General features: G+C 45.3%; 1 protein-coding gene across 1 annotated transcript in view; it reads right to left on the bottom strand.

The window, feature by feature from the left end:
* Positions 1 to 5,899: 5,899 nt before the first annotated feature.
* LOC141272814 (uncharacterized) overlaps positions 5,900 to 15,759 on the bottom strand; it is a 60,296-nt gene continuing 50,436 nt past the window's right edge. Inside the window, exon 8 of the mRNA XM_073683891.1 lies at positions 5,900 to 7,728. Within this exon, the coding sequence (XP_073539992.1) occupies positions 6,696 to 7,728 (1,033 nt within the window). The 3' untranslated portion in view covers positions 5,900 to 6,695. The remainder of the gene's footprint in view (positions 7,729 to 15,759) is intronic.

The following is a 15,759-nucleotide window of genomic DNA, read 5'->3' as shown; positions in this document are numbered from 1 at the left end:
CACCTCAGTCTCCTGTCTATACGAACAGCTAACTGCATAGCTTCCTGCAGAGTCTCAGGTGCAGGGAATGCAATTAGCAAATCCTTAACCCTTTCACTCAGACCAGCAAGAAATAAACATCTCAGCGCTGAATCATTCCACTTAACTTCTGAGGCCCATCTCCTGAAGTGTGTGCAATAATTTTCAACATCATCTGACCCCTGATTCAAACGTCTAAGTTCTGATTCAGCAGATGAGATTCGATCAGGATCGTCATATAATAGCCCCATAGCAGAAAAAAATTCTTCTACCGACCTTAAACACATCATTAGGTTGGAGAGAAAAGGCCCAACCCTGTGGTTCTTTGCGCAAAAGTGACATAATAAAACCAATGCGCTGTGATTCATTCCCAGAGGATCTTGGTCTCGAACGAAAATATAACAAACAAGCATTTTTAAAGGAAAAAAAAATCTTGCTGTTTACCATAAAAAACATCAGGCAGTCCTACCTTGGGTTTGACAAAATGCGCTCCAGAACAGCTACTCACGTGTTGCTGAAGCTCTGCTACCTCCAGAGACAATCCCTGCAGGCGTTGAGCCAAATCCTGGACGGAAACCATACTGATCCCCGAATTTCTTTCCTTTTAGTTTTTTGGGCTGGACTTACTGTTATGATCTGCAACAAGAACTAAGGAAAGATAGGGGAAGACTGTCCCTACAGTAAGACTAAGCTGAATCCCTACGATGTAGCGGGCTGCCTGTTCCTAGTGAACAGACCCGCCTTCGTCCTCAGCTAGTCTGAACGAAGACCTATAGAAATAAGGGAGGGGTCGCTAAAAGAACTAAGGACTGGGACAAAAATGGGACACCTCCTAAACAGAAGTTGTTGTAGAACACAAAAGACAAACTGACAAAAAGTACTAGAGGTCCCAGAGGACCAAGCAAACTGAAAGAGATAGGCACCAAAGCACCAGGCTAGAGAAACAGTCAAACACTGAAGTCCAGCACAGCCAGAAGGGCGGAGCTGGAATATATAGGCAGATGGTCACGTGACCGCAAAACACAAGATGGAAAAAACTAACAGGAGGGTTCTAACATATATAACCATAATAAAGTATGCATGGTTCAGTCTCTGAGTGAAGTTTTTCAACCAGATTAGCAAATTTGGTTAATTAGCTTCTTTGCATGCACTCGGACATCTTTAATTTGGAGAAGAGCAGTTACCTGGTGTATCTTAAATTGGTGAAACCTCCACACTTGTACCGGGCCTCTCGATGTTCCGGGATCGGCGTTGTGGCCGTTTCCCGCAGGGCAGCAATCTGTTGCAGCATCAGTTCATTTGTTTTTTTCCTGCTGCTGGTACAGTAGCTGCTGCTGCTGATTGTGCTGCTGTCCCCGCTCCTGCTGTTGCCGTTGGAGACTCTGGTGCTGCTCCTGCTGTTGCCGTTGGAGACTCTGGTGCTGCTCCTGCTGTTGCCGCTGAAACTGCAGCTGCTGCTGCTGGGTGAGTACCAACTGCTTTAACAGCTCCTCTATTTTGTCCACGGGGTGGGGCTGAAAGGTGACAGGCCGGATTGTGGTCATGCAGCTGCCAGTGGGGTATGCCTCTGTCACAATGCCCGCATTCTCCACCAAGCTGTAGTGCGGCGGTGTTCACACCGTGCAGTAACCGAGGCAGTGACCCAAGCAAGTCCAACATAAGCAGCTTTTATTCAGCAAAACTCACAGGTAAACAGAACGTCCTCCGGTTCACAGCCGAGTTAACACAAGCAACAGTTACTGGGGGCAACGGCCGCGCCGGGCTGCTCAGAGCCTGACAGGTTCAGAGCCTTCCCAGGCGTGGGTTCAGCTACTCACAGGTCCGCTGAGCTTTCCTGCTATCCTCCTGGCAGGTCCCAACACTGAACAACACTAATCCTTAATGCAGGGTTTTTTAAAGGACCTGTGGCAAGAGCCACTGGAAAACCCGGGTTGGAGGGAGGAGGCCGCCCCACTGCCTTCCTATAGCCTCCTCCAAGAAATGAAGGCCCTGCCGGGTTTTATTTTATCTGCCTTAGCCAGATAGCCTGACCAGGTCAATACTCACCTTCATTCCTGCATTGCAGCCGCAGGTGTGTCTGTGACCGCAGTGCACTCCAATGGGTTTAATAGGTCTCTGTACACATTCTGGGGGATATACAGTACAGACCAAAAGTTTGGACACACCTTCTCATTTAAAGATTTTTCTGTATTTTCATGACTTTGAAAATTGTACATTCACACTGAAGGCATCAAAACTATGAATTAACACATGTGGAATTATATACTTAACAAAAAAGTGTGAAACAACTGAAAATATGTCTTATATTCTAGGTTCTTCAAAGTAGCCACCTTTTGCTTTGATGACTGCTTTGCAGACTCTTGGCATTCTCTTGATGAGCTTCAAGAGGTAGTCACCGGAAATGGTTTTCTCTTCACAGGTGTGCCCTGTCAGGTTTAATAAGTGGGATTTCTTGCCTTATAAATGGGGTTGGGACCATCAGTTGTGTTGTGCAGAAGTCTGGTGGATGCACAGTTGATAGTCCTACTGAATAGACTGTTAGAATTTGTATTATGGCAAGAAAAAAGCAGCTAAAGAAAAACGAGTGGCCATCATTACTTTAAGAAATGAAGGTCAGTCAGTTCGAAAAATTGGGCAAACTTTGAAAGTGTCCCCAAGTGCAGTTGCAAAAACCATCAAGCGCTACAAAGAAACTGGCTCACATGAGGACCGCCCCAGGAAAGGAAGACCAAGAGTCACCTCTGCTTCTGAGGATAAGTTTATCCAAGTCACCAGCCTCAGAAATCGCAGGTTAACAGCAGCTCAGATTAGAGACCAAGTCAATGCCACACAGAGTTCTAGCAGCAGACACATCTCTTCAACAACTGTTAAGAGGAGACTTTGTGCAGCAGGCCTTCATGGTAAAATAGCTGCTAGGAAACCACTGCCAAGGACAGGCAACAAGCAGAAGAGACTTGTTTGGGCTAAAGAACACAAGGAATGGACATTAGACCAGTGGAAATCTGTGCTTTGGTCTGATGAGTCCAAATTTGAGATCTTTGGTTCCAACCACCGTGTCTTTGTGCAACGCAGAAAAGGTGAACGGATGGACTCTACATGCCTGGTTCCCACCGTGAAGCATGGAGGAGGAGGTGTGATGGTGTGGGGGTGCTTTGCTGGTGTCACTGTTGGGGATTTATTCAAAATTGAAGGCATACTGAACCAGCATGGCTACCACAGCATCTTGCAGCGGCATGCTATTCCATCCGGTTTGCGTTTAGTTGGACCATCATTTATTTTTCAACAGGACAATGACCCCAAACACACCTCCAGACTGTGTAAGGGCTATTTGACCAAGGAGAGTGATGGGGTACTATGCCAGATGACCTGGCCTCCACAGTCACCAGACCTGAACCCAATCGAGATGGTTTGGGGTGAGCTGGACCGCAGAGTGAAGGCAAAATGGCCAACAAGTGCTAAGCATCTCTGGGAACTCCTTCAAGATTGTTGGAAGACCATTTCCGGTGACTACCTCTTGAAGCTCATCAAGAGAATGCCATGAGTGTGCAAAGCCGTCATCAAAGCAAAAGGTGGCTACTGTGAAGAACCTAGAATATAAGACATATTTTCAGTTGTTTCACACTTTTTTGTTAAGTATATAATTCCACATGTGTTAATTCATAGTTTTGATGCCTTCAGTGTGAATGTACAATTTTCATAGTCATGAAAATACAGAAAAATCTTTAAATGAGAAGGTGTGTCCAAACTTTTGGTCTGTACTGTATACATACACCATAAATACACACACATACACATACTGTACATACACACAAATACCGTACATACACACACATGCATATACCGTACCTACGTGTACATGCATATACCGTACATACGCATAGATACACGCAACGTACATAGACACGTACACATATACGGTACATACACACGTACACATACGGTACATACACACATAGATATTTACATACACATATACTGTACATACACACACACCATACATATACCGTAGATGCACACACAATGTACATATACATACACACTGTACATATATGCACACACATACATATATTGTACATACACATATACTGTACATATATACATGTATACTGTACATACACACATACATATGTATACACATAAATGCACACACACATATACCGTACAACCGTACACAAAGATACACACACACAAACATACATAAACACACAACTACTACTCCTCTACACTGCTCAAAAAATAAAAGGAAAAACACACTACAGGCTGATCCAACTTTGATGTAATGTCCTTAAAACATGTCAAAATGAGGTTCAGTATTGTGTGTGGCCTCCACGTGCCTGTATGACCTCCCTACAACGCCTGGGCATGCTCCTGATGAGGCTGAGTATTGTGTGTGGCCTCCACGTGCCTGTATGACCTCCCTACAACGCCTGGGCATGCTCCAGATGAGGCTGAGTATTGTGTGTGGCCTCCACGTGCCTGTATGACCTCCCTACAACGCCTGGGCATGCTCCTGATAAGGTTGCGGATGGTCTCCTGTGGGATCTCCTCCCAGACCTGGACTAAAGCATCCACCAACTCCTGGACAGTCTGTGGTGCAACGTGACATTGGTGGATGGAGCGAGACATGATGTCCCAGATGTGCTCAATCAGATTCAGGTCTGGGGAACGGGTGGGCCATTCCATAGCTTCAATGCCTTCATCTTGCAGGAACTGCTGACACACTCCAGCCACAGGAGGTCTGGCATTGTCCTGCATTAGGAGGAACCCAGGGCCAACGGCACCAGCATATGGTCTCACATGGGGTCTGAGGATCTCATCTCGGTACCTAATGGCAGTCAGGCTACCTCTGGCGAGCGCATGGAGGGCTGTGCGGTCCTCCAAAGAAATGCCACTCCACACCATTACTGACCCACTGCCAAACCGGTCATGCTGAAGGATGTTGAAGGCAGATCGCTCTCCACGGCGTCTCCAGACTCTGTCACGTCTGTCACATGTGCTCAGTGTGAACCTGCTTTCATCTGTGAAGAGCACAGGGCGCCAGTGGCAACTTTGCCACTCCTGGTGTTCTGTGGTAAATGCCAAGCATCCTGCACGGTGTTGGGCTGTGAGCACAACCCCCATCTATGGACGTCGGGCCCTCATACCACCCTCATGGAGTCGGTTTCTAACCGTTTGTGCAGACACATGCACATTTGTGGCCTGCTGGAGGTCTCCATTTCTTCTGGTGTACTGGCCTGTCTCCTGGTAGCGCCTCCAGCCTCTGGACACTACGTTGACAGACACAGCAAACCTTCTTGCCACAGCTCGCATTGATGTGCCATCCTGGATGAGCTGCAATACCTGAGCCACTTCTGTGGGTTGTAGAGTCCGTCTCATGCTACCACGAGTGTGAAAGCACAACCAACATTCAAAAGTGAGCAAAACATCAGCCAGAAAGCATTGGTACTGAGATGTGGTCTGTGGTTCCCACCTGCAGAACCACTCCTTTATTGAAAAAAAGTTGAAGAAACCAGCTTCCAAAACTGCAAATATTTGTTGAAGCAAATCCACGCAGTTTAAAAATTTCCAAATTACATCGGGGAATCTCACATGGAAAAAACGCAACGCGTTTCGAACACAGAGCTGTGTTCTTTGTCAAAGCTGACATGCATATGACACTCTATAGTATTATATCCAATAACAACCAATCAGATCGATATGCTTGGTCACATGAGAGTGTGAACAGGGTGCATAATTAGTGTGAGCCAATCACAGAAAATGGAAAAAACAATAAAACCATTATAGAGAGAAAGAACAAGAAAAGAGTTAAAATTCATTTTATCATAGAATGTTACATGAAATAGATAAAATAAACTGACAGAAACATGAAGTAGAATCAATAATTATTTGCTTAAGGCTATATACTTAGATTTTTTTGTGCATAAAAATCAGATGGCACACTCTCAATCTGAACGCCTACGTAAGGCGGAGAGTGTTTTTTCTGTGGACTCTATTAACTCCTCAGATGTGAATGACATGAGCGCTTTATTTAAGCAATTGGAAAAACTCATGCTAAATGAAACCAAAATCTGGTGGGATCAGACTACTCTGTCGAATTACATACACAAAAATATGATCCCTAGAGGTTTAAGAATCAAAAAAATACCCACAACTATTTACTCTGAGGAATTTATTGTGAACTGGAATCAGCTACTTTCAGACGGCTCTTACCCTTTTTTATGCATTACTTCAACTTTGATATACAGTAAGGTTTTTAATATAGACAGTGTAGGACCGTCCCAATTTAGGGTCACCTTGTCGCTGGTGGGACGGCTTGTATACTTTTTTTGATCAAAAATAGTTCACTAAGTACCCTATATTTATTATGCAACTTTGCTTTACATTTATATATAATGATGGTAGGGTATGAGATATTTTTTGTCTTTTGTAGGTTATGCTCAAGCTGGTGGAAGGTCTTTAAACATCCAAATAATTTTATTTTTTTCCTTTTTTAAATTTTCTTCCCCAAATTTGTTTTGGATTAGATTTGACCATAAAATCTGACTGGGAACAGAATCGATTCAACAAAAATTTAAAGTGTAAAGTGTTCCAACACCTTCAACTGCCCTGAAAATACATCTACTACACGCTCAGGTCTCCCACAATTTATTAATATTTATAAAACACAGTGAATATAATTACAGTTTCTTTCCTTCATGAGTTCTCTGATGTAAAACAAGATTATATTTTTGTATAAAACGTTTCTCACACAGTGAACATGAATACGGCTTCTCTCCAGTGTGAATTCTCTCATGTGTATTAAGACTTGATTTAGCTGCAAAGCATTTCCCACAGTGTGAACATGAATACGGTTTCTCTCCAGTATGAATTCTCTGGTGTTTAACAAGATGTGATTTATTTTTAAAACATTTCCCACATTCTGAACATGAATACGGCTTCTCTCCAGTATGAATTCTCTGGTGTTTGACAAGATGTGATTTACTCCTAAAACATTTCCCACATTCTGAACATAAATACGGCTTCTCTCCTGTGTGACTTCTCTGATGTGTAATAAGACTCCCTTTGTCTGTGAAGGACTTTCCACATTCCGAACATGAAAATGGCTTTTCTCCTGTGTGAATTCTCTGATGTGTAATAAGACTCCCTTTGTCTGTGAAGGACTTTCCACATTCCGAACATGAAAATGGCTTTTCTCCTGTGTGAATTCTCTGATGTGAACTAAGATTTTTTTTAAGTATAAAGCATTTCCCACATTCTGAACATGAATACAGCTTTTCCCCTGTATGAATTCTCTGATGTGTAATAAGATTTGATTTATCTGCGAAGGTCTTCTCACATTCCGAACATGAAAATGGCTTTTCTCCTGTGTGAATTCTCTGATGTTTAATAAGATTCCAATTAACTGTAAAAGACTTCCCACATACTGAACATGAAAATGGCTTTTCTCCTGTGTGAATTCTCTGGTGTTTAATAAGATTCCTTTTAGCTGTAAAGCATTTCCCACATAATGAACATGAATACAGCTTCTCCCCTGTGTGAATTCTCTGATGTATAATAAGGTTCGATTTAACTGTATAAGACTTCCCACATTTTGAACATGAATACAGATTCTCCCCTGTGTGAATTCTCTGATGTGTAATAAGATTATATTTCTTTGTAAAGCATTTCCCACATTCTGAACAGCAGTATGGCTTTTCTCCTTTGTGCTTTCTTTGTGTCTGAGCTGAGCTTTTAGTAAGTTGCTTGTCGCACTGAAATCTTGTATCCACTGTGTCACCTGGAATTGTGGTAACAATGTGAGATTGCTCAGGAGAGGGTTCCTCATGATCAGGAGGATTATAATAAGGTGAAGTGCTGTGAAGTCCAGAAGGTGCAGGAAGGGTGATGAGGTTTTCTCCATTAGATTCCTTCCTGATATCTTCTTTTTTATAACTTCGTGATAAACCGTTATTCTTACAAGGATTTCCTATGAGGATGAAAGATAGAAAAAAAAAATCACATCTAATCTAGAACACAAATGAGATTTCTACATTTATTTCATGGAGCTCACAATGAAGACCCTAGACAGTGAAAGTACCAGTAATAAGGAAGAACAACTACATGCCATAACATTAACACAATGACGGGTAAAGTGAATGACACTTATAAACTGGTGACATTGGCACAAGTCAGGGGGGCAGAGATAAGAGAGGAAATAAATTGTTCTTAAAGGGAACCTGTCATCAGGATTTACCCCTTAATGTACCACCAGTGCCATTTCACTCTCTCAAGCTTCCCATCATGCCCTCAGTGCAGAAAAGTGTCCACGCAATTTAAAACTGAGTTTTAATATTTCATTACCGCATGCAAATGAGATTGACTAGTCACAAAGGCGACCCTACATCCACAAGTAGTCGACCTCCAGCCCCCCGTAATCATGTCTACAGCACACCTAAGGGCATGATAGGAAACCTTGGAAGGAGACTGAAATAGCACAGAAGGCACATTAAGGGGGTAAGTCCTAGAAAACAAAAAATGGAGTGAAATACCTTGTAAAAATCTCTGCGCTCTGCTAATTCTGTTCTGTGCTGCGTCACTCCATTGCAGAGATATTCGCATCTGTTCCTCCTGGAGCGCACTATGTGAAATCTCTGAGCTCTTCAGTCATCTCCGGGGACATTCGCTTTCTCCAGCCTTCCCAGGTGCTGAAAATCACAGCGTGGCAGCCTCAGACTGCTAGGTCAGATGCCGAGCTGTGATTAGCAGCATCTGGGAGGGGTGAAAGCGAATGTCCCAGAGAAGACACTGAAGAAAGCCCAGCTGGACTGCAGAGTAGAGATTTCACATGGTGCACTCCAGAAGGAACAAATCTGAATATCTCTGCAATAGAGTGACGCAGTGCAAAACGGAAAACAGCGGAAGAATCAGGGAAGCTCAGGGGTTTCTGCAAGGTATTTAACTAAATTTTTGGAACAAGTGACAAGTCCTCTTTAAAATTTGTGTTGGAAGCAGGAAAAATTGTCCAACGTACGTCAAGGCAACTAGTTCAGATTGTCTGAAAAGTAAACTGGTTTACCCAGTATGCACTGTGGTCCATGGAAAAAAAAACTAGAGTAGCACAAAGCACTGAAATAGTTAATGCTGGATGGTTAGTGCCCATGCTCCCCCTGTCCACCACTAGAAGTGCTTGTAATGGGCAAGAGAGTGTGAGGAGTGGATGATGGAGCAGGAGAAGATGGCCTCTTCTGATGAATCACATTTCCATCACGTGGCCGGCAGGTGATTGTGTGTCAGTTCCCTGGGGCAGAGCTGGGGCAGGGGGCGCTATGAGAAGACTTTCCCATTACTGAGATAGGATAGGACAGTCACTACTGGTCAGAGTCCATGTAGATGGGCGGAGCTCTGCCTCTAGCCCCGCCCTCCTCTCCCCTCCCCCTACACAGAATCTTATCAGTAGCGGCCGTCACCTCCGATCTCAGTGATGGAACAATGTTTCCTAACTGAATAGAGATTTTACCCCGGAACCGAGAATCCTGAGACGGAATAAGAAATACGCAGATTTCTGTGGAGACTCCGGGGACAAAGTTTCCTATTTCCATCTCGTCTATTCTTACAATTCATGAAGTTTATTCCTCTTATTCTTGTGTAATAAAGACTGATCAGGACGTTGTGTATATTATATGGGAACAATGAGAAATACTGTCACCATGTAACAATACATCGCTTATCAGAATTTGGTAACTAAATATATTGTTATTGGCTTGGATTAGTTGTATTACCGCAGTTACAGCGACCCTCCACCCCGGGACTGAACAAACACAGCACATTTCCTTTACAGTCCACCTATGGTGTCCTCTGCCCTCCGCTGCCCCCTCAGCTCAGATCGGTGGTCCCTTCCCCCGGCTTCCAGGACAGTGGTATGGGGAGTGCAGTAATACGTCTACCCCACCCTCCCCTGCCTTTCCTGTGCTGTGACCTATGGGGCAGCGCCACATCCTATTAATCTCCCAGCAGTCTGCGGGGCGTCACCAGTTACAGATGTATTCTGCACCTGCTTTCATTGCTCCTGTTTGTCTCTGGTAACCTTGTCTGGCTTCCATAATACCCCGGGATGACTTAGGCCTCCATCTACAGGACCATTGTTACTCGGCTTCCTGATTCTGACCTCATCCCGCTTCTTGATTGTCTAGCACCTGCCATCTTTGGGTCCGATCTGACATGTCGACCTTCTTCTGCCAGCTCGCTCTACCAGCCAGCACCAGTATGAGGAGCAGCCCCGGTGTCTGTGCTGTAAGTCCAGATCACTGTACAGTGGTGAAAAGATGGAAGCCGGGAAACCTCTGGGACCGGCTGTATGGAGACTGTGTGTAAGCGCCTTATTATTAGGAACTGCCGGGTTTCCTCCATCGGTTCACCGTTACAGGAGGCAAATGGAGGACACAAGGAAGGGAGTCTATATATGATAACCGTATAGTCACTTCTCAGTCTCAGGGTGGACGGTCGTTTTATCACTCAACTTGTGCAGCTCATGAAGAGAATATAATTTAATAATAACAGCAGAATAAAGTTGATGAAGTTATGTAATAAGATGACAAATAAAACTCATCCCACACAAAAAAGCTCCTCATACAGCGAGGTCAGTAATGAGAAATAGAAGATGGCTCCTGGTATGCAACAATGGAAAAAAAATGGTCCTGGTCTATAGAGGAATTTCCAGTTTAAGAAAACCCGTCCACCGGCTGTTTGTTTAAGAAAAGGCAACCTGTGCTTTACTTAAAAATAGCGGACAGCTGGGCTGATGTTTATACAGTGGTGGCCAAAAGTATTGGCACCCCTGCAATTCTGTCAGATAATACTCAGTTGATTCCTGAAAATGATTGCAATCACAAATTCTTTGGTATTATTATCTTCATTTAATTTGTCTTCAATGAAAAAACACAAAAAGAATTGTCCTAAAGCCAAATTGGATATAATTCCACACCAAACCTAAAAAAGGGGGTGGACAAAAGTATTGGCACCCTTTGAAAAATCATGTGATGCTTCTCTAATTCGTGTAATTAACAGCACCTGTAACTTACCTGTGGCACCTAACAGGTGTTGGCAATAACTAAATCACACTTGCAGCCAGTTAACATGGATTAAAGTTGACTCAACCTCTGTCCTGTGTCTTTGTGTACCACATTGAGCATGGAGAAAAGAAAGAAGACCAAAGAACTGTCTGAGGACTTGAGAAACCAAATTGTGAGGAAGCATGAGTAATCTCAAGGCTACAAGTCCATCTCCAAAGACCTGAATGTTCCTGTGTCTTCCGTGCGCAGTGTCATCAAGAAGTGTAAAGCCCATGGCACTGTGGCTAACCTCCCTAGATGTTGACGGAAAAGAAAAATTGACGAGAGATTTCAACGCAAGATTGTGCGGATGGTGGATAAAGAAACTCGACTAACATCCAAACAAGTTCAAGCTGCCCTTCAGTCTGAGGGTACAACAGTGTCAACCCGTACTATCCGTCGGCGTCTGAATGAAAAGGGACTGTATGGTAGGATACTCAGGAAGACCCCACTTCTTACCCCAAGACATAAAAAAGCCAGGCTGGAGTTTGCCAAAACTTACCTGAGAAAGCCTAAAACGTTTTGGAAGAATGTTCTCTGGTCAGATGAGACAAAAGTAGAGCTTTTTGAGAAAAAGAATCAACATAGAGTGTACAGGAAAAAAAAAGAGGCATTCAAAGAAAAGAACACGGTGCCTACAGTCAAACATGGCGGAGGTTCCCTGATGTTTTGGGGTTGCTTTGCTGCCTCTGGCACTGGACTGCTTGACCGTGTGCATGGCATTATGAAGTCTGAAGACAACCAACAAATTTTGCAGCATAATGTAGGGCCCAGTGTGAGAAAGCTGGGTCTCCCTCAGAGGTCATGGGTCTTCCAGCAGGACAATGACCCAAAACACACTTCCAAAAGCAATATAAAATGGTTTGAGAGAAAGCACTGGAGACTTCTAAGGTGGCCAGCAATGAGTCCAGACCTGAATCCCATAGAACACCTGTGGAGAGATCTCAAAATGGCAGTTTGGAGAAGGCACCCTTCAAATATCAGGAACCTGGAGCAGTTTGTCAAAGAAGAATGGTCTACAATTCCAGCAGAGCATTGTAAGAAACTCATAGATAGTTACCGGAAGCGGTTGTTCGCAGTTATTTTGGCTAAAGGTTGTGCCACCAAGTATCAGGCTGAGGGTGCCAATACTTTTGTCCGGCCCATTTTTGGAGTTCTGTGTGAAATGATCAATGATTTGATTTTTGCTTCATTCTCTTTTGTGTTTTTTCCTTGCAAGCAAATTAAATGAAGATAATAATACCAAAGAATTTGAGATTGCAATCATTTTCAGGAAGGAACTGAGCATTATCTGACAGAATTGCAGGGGTGCCAATACTTTTGGCCACCACTGTAGCCTGGGAAGAGGGCAATACCCAATGGAGCTTCCCAGGCTATTAATGTCCGCTCACAGCTGTATACTTAGCCTTTACTGGTTATTAAAACCCCAAAAAAAATGTGACGTGCCCCCCCCCCTATAATTGATAACCAGCAAAGGCTAGGCAGACAGATGGGGGCTGATATTAATAGCCTAGGAAGGGGCTATGGATATTGGCCCCCTTCCGAGGCTAAAAACATCAGTTCACAGCCGCCCCAGAAATGGCCCATAAGATACGCCAATTCTGGCGCTTAGCCTCCGCTCTTCCCACTTGCCCAGGTGCGGTGTTAAATGGTGTAATAGGGTTCAGGTTTATGTCAGCCTTGTATTGGCAGCTGACATGAAGCCCAGGTTAGTAATGGAGAGGCGTCTATAAGACATCCCCATTACTAACCCCATAGTAAAATTGTAAGAAAAAACACCAAACACCCAGAATAAAGTAATGTAGTTGAAATAATGACACAATTCTTTATCTAAGATTCTTAATTAACCAAAAACAATGATATTTACCCAACACCTAATCCACTGAAGCCCATGTCCCCTGTAACAAAAATAAAATAAGGAAACATAATACTCGCCTGTCCGATGTGATGAAATAATCCAGATTGTCCCAAAACGATCAGATCATTGATAGAACAGTCAAATCAGAAGAAGCTTTGTTCTTCTGTGACTTTTTCATGTGTAACAAGACTTAACTGTAAAGCATTTCCCACATTGTGAACAGGAGTACGGCTTCTCTCCTGTGTGACGACTTTTATGTACAACTAGAGCTGATTTTTGTGGAAAACATTTCCCCCATTATCGGCCTTACAGACACATTTTTTTATTGATTTTTAATTTTTCCTCCTTACATTTCCGGAGTCATAATGTTATTTGTCACTAAGCTGTGAAGTTCTTCTGCTATTCACCCTATAAATGTAAGAAAATACTGACAACTGGGTGTTACCATTGTTCCCCCACATTGTCCAATCAGTGCTGAGTGTCAGAAGTGTGTGTAACATACCTGGCGGCGTCCTTGCATAGTGGTCCATCTCCCACTGTGCAAGAGCGCGCACTTGATCTCCAGTCCAGTCTGCTAGCCTGGCTTCCCTCCATGCTGTCTGCTTACCTCTGTTTCTGCTGCTTAAGGGCGGCGCCCGATCACTTCCTGTTTCTTGTACCTGCTGCGGGCACACCCCTTGTGCGTCCTCAGCCTGTTGCTGTCTGTCACCTGGTATTTAACCAAGCTGCTCCAATGAATCCCTGCCTGAGCATTGTGTTTCATTCAGTGTGCTCTTTCACTCTGAATGTGCCAGGTCCCTTTCTGTGTTTGCTTGCCTGCCCTTCCTGGAGGCTGTATTTCCAGGCCTGTCTGAACACGCTCCTTGCCTGTTCGTTCCGCCTTCTAGGGGCCGCATACCTAGACCCGCTCCTGTATCTTGTCTGTCCTGTCTGAACATGCTCCTAGCCTGTTCCTCCCACCTTCTAGGGGCTGCATACCTAGACCCGCTCCTGTATCTTGCTACTGTGTCTGTTCTTGTCTTTATACTCTTCTAGCCTGTTTCCTGTGTTTCTCTATGTCCGTACCTTTCCTTTGTCTGCAGAGTCTGAAATCGTACCTAACTCCTGCTCGTAGTCACTGTACTTCCGTTTGTGAGTTTGTGGTCCACTCGCTACTTCACTGCAAGTACCCTGTGGGTATCTGGTTCTGCCTTTCCCTTCCTGCCTGTTCCGTGTGTACAGAGCCCTGTCCCCCCTGCTCTGCCTTGCTCACCGCTCCGGCGGTTCTAGCCTGCTCTGCCTTGCTCACCGCTCCGGCGGTTCTAGCCTGCTCTGCCTTGCTCACCGCTCCGGCGGTTCTAGCCTGCTCTGCCTTGCTCACCGCTCCGGTGGTTCTAGCCTGCTCTGCCTTGCTCACCGCTCCGGCGGTTCTGGCCTGCTCAGACCCTTTGCTCACTGCTCCGGCAGTCTTGCTCCGCTCTGACCCTTTGCTCACCGCTCTGGCAGTCTTGCTCCGCTCTGACCCTTTGCTCACTGCTCCGGCAGTCTCGCTCCGCTCTGACCCTTTGCTCACTGCTCCGGCAGTCTTGCTCCGCTCTGACCCTTTGCTCACTGCTCCAGCAGTCTCGCTCCGCTCTGACCCTTTGCTCACTGCTCCGGCAGTCTCGCTCCGCTGACCCTTTGCTCACTGCTCCGGCAGTCTCGCTCTGCTCTGACCCTTTGCTCACTGCTCCGGCAGTCTTGCTCCGCTCTGACCCTTTGCTCACTGCTCCTGCAGTCTTGCTCCGCTCTGACCCTTTGCTCACTGCTCCGGCAGTCTTGCTCTGTTCTGACTCCTTGCTCAGTGCTCCGGCAGTCTCGCTCTGCTCTGACTCCTTGCTCAGTGCTCCGGCAGTCTCGCTCTGCTCTGACTCCTTGCTCACTGCTCCGGCAGTCTCGCTCTGCTCTGACTCCTTGCTCACTGCTCCGGCAGTCTCGCTCTGCTCTGACCCTTTGCTCACCGCTCCAGGCAGCCTTACTCTGCTGTGTTTGTCTGCCACATCTGTGGTTCTGTTCCTGAGTCCCAGTGTGTACTGGGTCCTATCCCGCCTGTGTTCCTACCTGCTAGTGCCTCCCTGTCTGCACTCTAGCTGTGCTTGCCTGTACCCCCCTGCCTGCATACCCGCCTGCCTGCATACCAGTCGTGCCTGCCTATACCCACCAGTCTGTGTGCCAGCCTAACCTGTCTGTTCCTGTATTCCCCTGTGTGGGTCAACAGCCGTGTCCGGGGTCTGTCCTGGAGTAGCACCTGGTCCCTCTGCTCGGTTCCTCCTTGGTGCACTGGCGTCGTATGCCGTCGTGCGACCCTGGTCGGATCGGGTGAATACCTAGTTACGCCCCTCCAGGCATTCACTCTCCGGCACGGTCCAGTGGAATCACACGCACACGCCGCTCAGCCCGGGCGTGTGCATTACAGTGTGGGGACACATATATGGAGAACGGTAACACCCAGTCATCATGTCATTCATAAATGTCGGAGGAACGGCCGGGAATCTGAGCAGCAGTTTCTTTCTTTGGTAATAATTCTTGTCGGAGAATAATTTCATCCTATTTATTGGTGGTATGTGTTTTCAGAACATGGATGAGGACGTCTTCTTACCTTCTTTTGGGAATTTATGTATTTTGTCATTGGAAAGAGAATTATTTATTCACGTTAGAGGCTCAGATGGGGGGACGATTTGTAGAGGTCATTTTGTTTGTCTGGAGAGACCGAGAGTGAAGATTCTTCTAAAGGGACGTTCCCAAAATCACAATGTGCTCTTATAATAAAGTACACCC

This window comes from Phyllobates terribilis, unplaced genomic scaffold (assembly GCF_046119375.1).
Source record: "Phyllobates terribilis strain yellow unplaced genomic scaffold, ASM4611937v1 Scaffold_1__5_contigs__length_1240528914, whole genome shotgun sequence".
In the NCBI taxonomy this organism is placed as follows: domain Eukaryota; kingdom Metazoa; phylum Chordata; class Amphibia; order Anura; family Dendrobatidae; genus Phyllobates; species Phyllobates terribilis.
Note: the sequence above shows the minus strand (reverse complement) of the source record. Positions and strands in the feature narration are given on the sequence as shown.